The sequence below is a fragment of the Microtus ochrogaster genome, chromosome 2 (genome assembly GCF_000317375.1).
Source record: "Microtus ochrogaster isolate Prairie Vole_2 chromosome 2, MicOch1.0, whole genome shotgun sequence".
In the NCBI taxonomy this organism is placed as follows: domain Eukaryota; kingdom Metazoa; phylum Chordata; class Mammalia; order Rodentia; family Cricetidae; genus Microtus; species Microtus ochrogaster.
The window spans coordinates 22,636,857-22,645,775 of NC_022010.1; the positions used below are offsets into that span (position 1 = coordinate 22,636,857).

At 52.5% G+C, this 8,919-nt stretch overlaps 1 protein-coding gene across 1 annotated transcript; it reads left to right on the forward strand.

Moving 5' to 3' along the window:
- Positions 1-3,873: 3,873 nt before the first annotated feature.
- On the forward strand, positions 3,874-4,506 carry Cldn4 (claudin 4). The gene has a single exon (XM_005344646.1). It carries the CDS (start codon positions 3,874-3,876, stop codon positions 4,504-4,506), a length of 633 nt encoding a protein of 210 aa, XP_005344703.1.
- The last annotated feature ends 4,413 nt before the right edge of the window (positions 4,507-8,919 follow it).

Consider the following 8,919-nt stretch of genomic DNA (forward strand, 5'->3'; position numbering starts at 1 on the left):
GCGCGCCTCGCCCGGAGTCTTGCAGAGTGACTGGGAGTCTGGCGTGAGGTCACTTCTGGGCAGGAAAGCACTTCTGGTTAAGACTGGTGCTTACCTATCTCTGTTATTTAGCCGGAAGCCTTTGGAAAGTCTTCAGAGCCTTGTAAGGAAAGTCCGGAGGAGGCGTGCTCCAGGCAGAAACCGTCCTTGTTTGTGTTGCTGGGGTGGTTCCCACCTTGGGGAGGTGCAGGAAGGCACCTCCTAGGATACAGGGATGCCTCGTGCACCCCAAACTCACGCATCCTCCACACACCCACTATGTGTAAGCCCCTGCTGAGTATTGAACTTGCTTTTGTATGTTTGTTTTTGAGATAGGGTCTTGCCTCTGGCTGACACAGGACTCCTCGAGGGAGCCACCTGCCTGCTCTCCGCCTTCTCCTCGCAATTCTCCCGCCTCTGCCTCCCGAGTGCTGGGTTACAGGTGTGCACCGCCACGCCCATCTTTATTTTTTTCTCTTTTCCTTTCTCTCAATTTCTTCTCTCTCTTCCCCTCCCTTCCCTTCCTCTCCCTTCCTTTTCTTGCGTCTGCCTCAGCTTCCTGAATGCTAGGGTTAGATGCATGTACCACCACCCTGCCCAGCCTTTTTTGTTGCTTTTGAACACCATATCATGTGCCCTCCACCCCCCTCCCCCCACTTGAATTTCTGATTCTCTTGCTTTCGCTTTTGGAGTTCTGGGGTTGCAAGTGTGCACCACCGTGGCTAGTCAGTGTGGTGCCATGGATGGACCCCCTCCCTGCCCCAGCTCATGCATGCTATGTGAGCGTGATACCAACTGAGGCATGTCCCCAGCGCTTCACTAGGGTTTGTGTTTTTGTGTGTGTGTGTGTGTGTGTGTGTGATACAGAGTCTTGCTATGAGCCCAGGCTGGCCTCAGATTTTGTTGCTAGCAAAAGGGTTATCTCAGCGATGAAGCTGCAGTGGTGGGCTTTATGGGCGTATGGAGCCTGTGCATAGGGAAAATAAGGCGACAGTGGAACCGTGGGGCACTGCTGAGGCCGTTATGCCCAAATTGGTATCATCCTCCCTCAGCCTACCCAGTGCGGGAATTACCCTCACGCTCAGATAACTTGATTTCTTGTTACAGAGTTTACCAGGTAGCCTAGGTTGGCCTTGAACTTGAGATAAGTCCTCTTGCCTCCCCGGCCTCACCGGACGCAGAGGACCTTGCTGCCACACCTAGGTTCCATCATTCCCCCCCCCCCCATCTTCCAGGTCAGAAGGGGGCGTGGAAGTGCATCTCCAAGGCCATAACTTCCCCCTTGTAGCACGGAGGGGTTCCCTGCTCCATCGGTCCAGGGTCATTCTCCTGAGAGCACTCACAGAACGCAAGGCCTGATGGAGGATGGAAGATCCTCCTCTTTCAAACTCAAGGATTTCGCATCAGTTGTGTACAGCTGTGCACATCTGTAATCCCAGCATCGGGAAGATGAGCATGGAGAATTTGAGGATGACCTGGCCTACATCCTGAAACCCCCAAGCTCAGATACAGGGACTAAAAGGACATATTTTAAAAGACACTGTGTCTGTTTGGGTTGGAATTGGACTCCCAGGTGGCAGAGCGTAGCACGTGGAGATGGGACTGCAAGCGAGCAGGGAGGGATCTGTGGTGGCTACGGTCCTTGTGGTGTTTACCCTGCATGGTAAGGAGAGAAACACAAATGAGCGGGGTGTGGTAGTGCACACCCATAACCCTAGCCGACTGGAGACAGGCGTGAGCGGTACCACGAGTTCGAGGCCAGTCTGTGTTACATTGGGGTCCAGGCTAGCTTGGATGTGCCAAGATGCTGTCTTGCAACAAAACAACAGAAACAGAGGTAAATCAGGCTCCGTGGTGGTGCACACCGGGAATGCCAGCGCCTGTGAAGCAGAGGCAGGAAGAACAGGAACTTAAGGTTGGAGTTGGAGACGCGGAGAGCTTGCCTAGCCTGCACAAAGCTCTGGGTTCCCTCCCTAGCACCATGTAAAACAGGTAATCCTGGCACTTGGGAAGTGAAGGCAGGAGGATCAGATGTTCAGGATCATCCTTAGCTATTCAGAGAGTTCCAGTCAATCTGAAATGAAGAATGCCATCTTTTAAAAAAGAAAAAGAAATACACACACACACACACACACAGAGCACACAAAGTCAGGACAGATAGGAGCCCAGATCTGCCTATGATTAGTGGGAGCTACATCAGTGACCCCCCTCTTCCAGGTGCCCACTGCCCATACTAGGAACCCCTCTTTCTCCTTGTCTGCATTTCCCAGATGCCTTTGGGACACACTAGGTCCCTTCTCAGCCTGTCCATCTTTGTCCCTTGTAGCGGGCAGGGTGGGGGTGAAGGAACTTCTGTGACTACCTTTCCCCTCTGTACCCCCTCCCCCCACAAGGCCAGTCTCTGGTCAAACTAGATTTCTTGTCTTGCAAAACATCTCTCTGACCCCCCACCTCCTTGAGATGTCCTCTTTGACTCAGTCCCTGCCGCCTTGCACAATCCCCCAGAGAGGGTGTGTGCTTCTCAATAAAACACCCCCTACAACTGTGCCAGGGAGCACACCTGTTACACCTTCTCTACTGAGCTTCCTGTCTGCCCCCCTTTCTCGTTGAAATCTCCAGGGACTTCGTGCCCAGGTTGGTTTTTATGGGAATGGCTCCTGTGTCTTGGAAGAGTAAACATCAATTTACAGGGTAAATCGTGTTTCTTTAGCCTGTCTGGGGTTTTTAATTCTTCTTTATCCAGTTCTGGCCAAGCAGGCTGAGCCCCAGGAAGGAAGAGAGGACAGGATTGTCACTACCGGAACCCACAATTTTAAATTACATTAATTTATTCATTGCATTTTTGCTTCAGAGGATGTGTGTGTCTCCTACCACGCAGGTCCCAGGGATCAAACCCAGGTCCTTGGGGCTTGGCAGCAAACACCTTTACCCACTAGTCATCTCCTCAGCCCTTTTGTGTCTCTGGTCCTGGCCCAGAGTGCCTCACCTCTAACCCCCTCCCGCCCCCCCGCAGTGCGCCTGGGCCGGGAAGTCACTGAGAGGGACGCAGCAGGTGATCTGGCTCCTGAGTCCCCAACCCTCACCCCCGCAGGTCCTCATTTCCCCACACCAACTTCCTCTGGCTAAGGGGAGGAAAGTGCTGTCGAGGCAAAGTACAGGTGCCGGCGTATTAATGACAATAATAGCCGTGATAGCGGTGATAAAATTGAGAGGGTAAAAACAACATTAATTAAGACAGGGTTTCTCTTGGATGTTCCCAGGCGTTATCCTCAGAGTCCCCTGAGAAGGGTCTCCATTTTCTTGTCTCACTGGAGCCCAAAATGAGTCTTGGGGACCCTCGCCGTTTGGCTCCGAACCCTAGCTAGGCTTGGCTGCTCGCTTCTCCTTGGGTCCCCACCTGGTGAGCATCCAGGTGCTTCTGGCTGGTGACTCAGTGTCTGTCTCTCGACTGACCTCAGCCTGAGCCTGGGGGCTGGGGGAGATGATAGTTTCCTGTGATACTAGCAGGTGACTCAGGGGCCCTGGACTGGGGCCTCTGTACGCCTTTGCTGGCCCGGGTTCAGGAATCCAGAGAAACTGGTCCGGAGGGAGGCCTTGGGGACTGAAACCCCTCCCTCTGCCTCCGCCCCTCCTCCACGGAGCTTTAACTGCGGCACCTGTGGCCTCCTGTGCTGGTTGCAGGTGCGGGCAGGAAGGAGTTGCAGGGTTGGTTGCTGGTGTACCCGACTCAGCACCTCTGACTGGCTTCGTGTCCCTGAGGCTCACCAGAAAAAGCTTTCTCAGCCCTCGGACTTCTATATCTTCCAGAGAGAGACTTTTGCGAACTCCAACCTTGACCCCTGCAGAGGCTGAGCGATGGCGTCCATGGGACTACAGGTGCTTGGAATCGCCTTGGCGGTCCTGGGCTGGCTGGGCGCGATCCTGAGTTGTGCGCTCCCCATGTGGCGGGTGACCGCCTTCATCGGCAGCAACATCGTCACGGCACAGACCAGCTGGGAGGGCCTGTGGATGAACTGCGTGGTGCAGAGCACCGGGCAGATGCAGTGCAAGGTGTACGACTCGCTGCTGGCCCTGCCGCAGGACCTGCAAGCTGCCCGAGCCCTCATAGTCGTCTGCATTATCGTGGCTGCCGTGGGGATGCTTCTCTCAGTGGTTGGAGGCAAGTGCACCAACTGCATGGAAGACGAGACCACCAAGGCCAAGACCATGATAGGAGCCGGCACCGTATTCATCGTGGCAGCCTTGCTCGCTATGGTGCCTATATCCTGGACCGCACACAACGTCATCCGCGACTTCTACAACCCCTTGGTGGTTTCCGGGCAGAAAAGGGAGATGGGGGCCTCGCTTTACATCGGCTGGGCGGCTTCTGGGCTGCTGCTCCTGGGAGGAGGCCTGCTCTGCTGCAACTGCCCACCTCGCAGCAACGACAAGCCCTACTCCGCCAAGTACTCCGCCGCCCGCTCTGCTCCCGCCAGCAACTACGTGTAAGGTGGGCCACTCTGCTGTGTCCCCGTTACCTTCATCATTTTTCTCAGATTGAGTTCACAACAACCTGTGAATAATCCTCACTTCCCTCGGGACCTGCCCTGCCGTGGGCCACACTAACTGCAGGGGACAGCAAGCCCGGATTGTGCTAAGTTTCTGCTTGGGGAACCATCTGCTCCCCCTTGGACACACACATATCAAGGCTCCTTACTCCAGCAAGGATGAATGTAAAAATACTTCCTTGCTGCCTACATCCAAATTGCTCATGGATCCAGAGTTGAAAGCGGAAACTGCTGGGTACCGCAGTGGAGGGGGTCGCTGGGTCCTGCTGGCCGGGATAGCTCAGCTGTGGCTCTGGGTCATCCAGTGGATGTCCTGCTCATGCTGGCACCTCCGCTGACCCTTTTCTATGCTCACACTCTCTGTCCACATCTGTTACACCGGCGCCACTTTTTGCCATTATGCCCCATGCTTCTGAGTACACCTGATCCTACCTGGAGCCTTGGTGTGATGGGTGACAGTGACTGAGGGGGCCATTGAGAGCTGGATGGGTTCTGCCGTGGAACCCCAGTGACTGACCGTGACCGGGGCTTTACCCACCCATCTACCCTCGTAATGGAGTTCTGTGGAGTGGATAGACGGGTTTGAGGGAAGGGTGGAGGTGGATTAAACTGGTCTGGGGAGTGCCGTGCTAGGGACCTAGAAGCAGCCCGGGCTGTCCCCACCCCTTTCTGGTACTGTCTGCTCCCCTGGGCGTCTTGAGCTGGCCCCTCTGAATTTCCTACCCTTGTCAATTTCAAAGAGGCTGGCCAGTCTGGGGCAGATAAGGGGGGGGGGGGCAATGGCGTGGCAGCAGGGAGTCTCCCGGGACTCCCCTGCCTTCTCTGTGGTTTCTTGTTTTGTAATTTAAGGTCTATTCACAGCTGTAATTATTATTTTCTACAATAAATGGTACCTGTGTACAGGAAAGGTCTGGGCTTTTCTCTATCTGTGGATGGGAAAGGGCAGGAGGGATGGGGGTTGGTCCACGGGAGACTTTGTTGTGAGAAGCTGAAGTGATTTTGAGGGCTGAAGATGCAATTCAGGGGGTAGAGAATGTGCCAGGTGCCAGAAACCCCGGGTTCCAATAAGCCAAGTGCAGAAGCAAGAGACCAGAACTTGAAGGTCAACCCCCACTACGTGGTAGGATCAAGGCTAGCCTGGTCTACTGAGACGCTGTCTCAAAGAGTGATATCAGAGAATGGTAAAAATCAGAACTAGCTCTAATCTGGGGGAGCAACATATTTGAGCCTTTTTCTTTCTTTCTCTCTCTCTCTCTCTCTCTCTCTCTCTCTCTGTCTGTCTTTCTTTCTTTTGAGCCTTTTTTTTTTGAGACAGGGTCACAGTTATAAAGTTCAGACTTATCATCAAACTCAAGGCAATCCTTCTGCCTCAATCTCTTGTGCATGACCATGATGGTAAGCCCTTCATTTGTTAGACGGCAAATCCCGTATCTAGGGCCCAGTATATGTCCAGGTCTGTGAGGGGGACAACAGATGGGAACAACTAAGTCTGAGACTAAGCCCCCACCCCTTCCGTGTTTGCCTCCCTTTCTCTGAGCAGCCGGGCTGGTCTGCTTGTCTTCCCTAGATCTCTCAGCAGGTGCCACTGTCTTGCCTTTGTTATCCTGTCCCAAAGCCTGGAATGAGGTCCTTTCCCCCACTCCTGAACCTTTCTGGTCTGGCAAGTCCGCCCTGCAGCCTCCTCCCTACAGGGTCCTCCCACAGCCCTGGAATGTCCAAGGTACTTACGCCCACACCCACAACTGCCACGGGGCATCCTGAGCCGGGCCTGGACTTTGCTATTCCAGTCCCTTTGGGTTTTTATTTTGAGACCGGGTCAGGCTGGCTTCCAGCTGAGTTGCTGACGATGACCTTGAACTGGTCTTCCCGCCTCCACCTCCCCAGGGTCGGGATTACGCACCGGAGAGCCCCCCCCCTTTTTTTTTCCTTTTTTTGAGGTGCTGAGGCTGGAAGATTTGTCTTTGAGGGCCCTTGCTACCAGGCCTGGATCCCCACTTTGATTTTTGAGACTAGGTCTCATGTATTGTTGGCTAAACTCAAACTTGTTCCATAGCAAAGGATGGGTTTGAATTCCTCATCCTCCTACGTCCACCGCCCACCTCTCTGCTGGTGGATTTATTCAGTGCTGGGAAGCGAACCCAGCGTTTCCTGAACACTTGCAAGCTTTCTAGTTCTGAGCCACAGCCCACAGTTCTTTGTGGAAAGGAAACCAAGTCCTCCCCTGTTCACGCGAAAGTGTGGCTCGGATTCACATCTGAGGTCAACAGACAACTCTGTGGAGCCAGCCCTCTCTTCTGTTTTAATGTGGGTTTGGGAGCAGAACCCACAGCCCCAGGCTTGCACCGCAGGTGCCTTTGCTGGCTGAGCCATCTCACTGGCCCCCTTGCTCCTTCTTGACTCCATGGGTATAACCAAGTCTTGTGAGGAAATTATCAAAGCGTTTTCTTGTCAGGTGTGGTGGCTTGTGATCGGTACTAGCACTCAGGAGGTAGGGGCGGGGGGTTCATGAGTTCGAGACCATCCTTCATTGCGTAGCCGGTTTGAGGCCAGTCTGGGCTACCTGAGACTCAGTGACAGACTCCAGTGGTTCTGTTTTCCTTCCAAAGTTAATTTTATTTCTCTCTCTAGTACTTGGGACCAAATTCAGGACCTCCAGTGTCAGGCAAGGGCTCTACTGTTGAGCCGTCCGCACCTCCTCCTAGTTAAACATTTAAAAATTAGGTGGCCGAGTGTGGTGTTGAACACCTGTAATCCCAGCACCCGAGGCAGAGGCAGGTGGATCTCTGTGAGTTTGAAGTCTACCTGGTCTGTATAGGGAGCTCCGGACCTGCTGAGGCTACGTAGTGAGACCCTGTTTCAAAACAAAAACAAAATCTCAACCAGCAAAACAAACAACAACTCTCCCATCCCCAAGGTGCAGGGATGTACCTCCTGGATAAAGGGCTAGCCTAGCATACCAGAGGTTCTGGGTTCAAGCCCTAGCGCTGTCTAACATGGAAGTTGTGCAGGCACAAAGGAGTGGCTGCTGCAGAATCAGGGCTTTAGAATCCTGCTAGGCCTCAGCCAGTTAAAGGCCCACCAGGCCTACACTTATCACAAAAGAGCGGCTACATCCTGTTCCTTTCTTGGGTCCATGAGATGACTCCACAGGTAATGGGGATCGCTGCCAACTCTGGTGACCTCAATTTCATTGTGGCGCCCATGTGATTGTCCTCTGACCTCCATAAGCATGTGTGCCGTGGCACACGAACACATTCATGCACACATATACAGTAAATAAGTAAATATTTAAAAAGACAAAAAAGTTAGGTTTTTTTCTATTGCTTATCTCACCCCCTGTGCTAGAGGTAGAGCCCAGGGTTTCTAGGCAACCGTACCACTGCTGAAACAAACGCTAGCCCCTCGTAGGGGATTCCAGCAAGTGCTCTATATCTCTAGATTTTAAATACTTATTTTTATTTTATATGCATTGGTGTTTTGTCAGATCCCCAGAAGTGGAGTTATAGACAGCCGTGAGCTGCTGTGAGGTGTTCAGAACTGAACCAAGTCCTCTGGAAAGGCAGTCGGTGTTCTTAACCTCAAGGTCATTTCTCCAGCCCCTCTAGACATCTCTAGACATTTTTTTTTAACTCTTTGAAATAGAGTGTCACCAAATGGTCCAGGTTGGCTTAGATTTTACTGTAGAGCCCAGGCAAGACCTAAACTTTGTATCCCTCTGCCGCAGCTTCTCAGGTGGCTGAGACCTGTATAAGCAGGCCAACCTAGGCAGGCATAGCTCTTTGTTCCAAGCTGGTCTAGCTTCCCCCGTGACTCAGGAAAGCCAGTCTGCCCCCCTCCCCTGTTAGCTTAGCTACAAATAACGTGGGGGGCGTGGTAGGACAATTGTTTACTCTGTTCTGTCCCTGTTTAGATGTGGCCTTGTCTAGCTCAAACTGGTTGAAGTCACCTGGTTCTTTGCTTGGGGCCCCAGACTATACAGTCTTACAGTCTCAGATCAGGCGAAGCCACGCTTTTCTGAATAAGTCACCTTCTCACACAATTCGCATCACCCCATTTCTTTTTCTTTAAATTCTCTATTTTTTTTTTTACATTTATTTATTTTCTATTGTTGCTCTGTGCATGTGTTTGGTGGCAGTCAGAGGACAACTTGCTGGAGCTGGTTCTCTCCTTTGGTCACTTGAGTTCTGGAGACTGAACTCAAGTTACCCCCTGAGCCTGTTTCTTTGTCTCATAAATACCTTGAAATTCCCTTTATGGAGGAAGGTTTTCTTTTTTTTTTTGGTTTTTCGAGTCAGGGTTTCTCTGTGGTTTTGGAGCCTGTCCTGGAACTAGCTCTTGTAGACCAGGCTGGTCT

What these genes read in the sequence shown, in the direction of transcription:
- Cldn4 (XM_005344646.1), top strand. Translation starts at nt 3,874, where the DNA reads ATGGCGTCCATGGGACTACAGGTGCTTGGAATCGCCTTGGCGGTCCTG.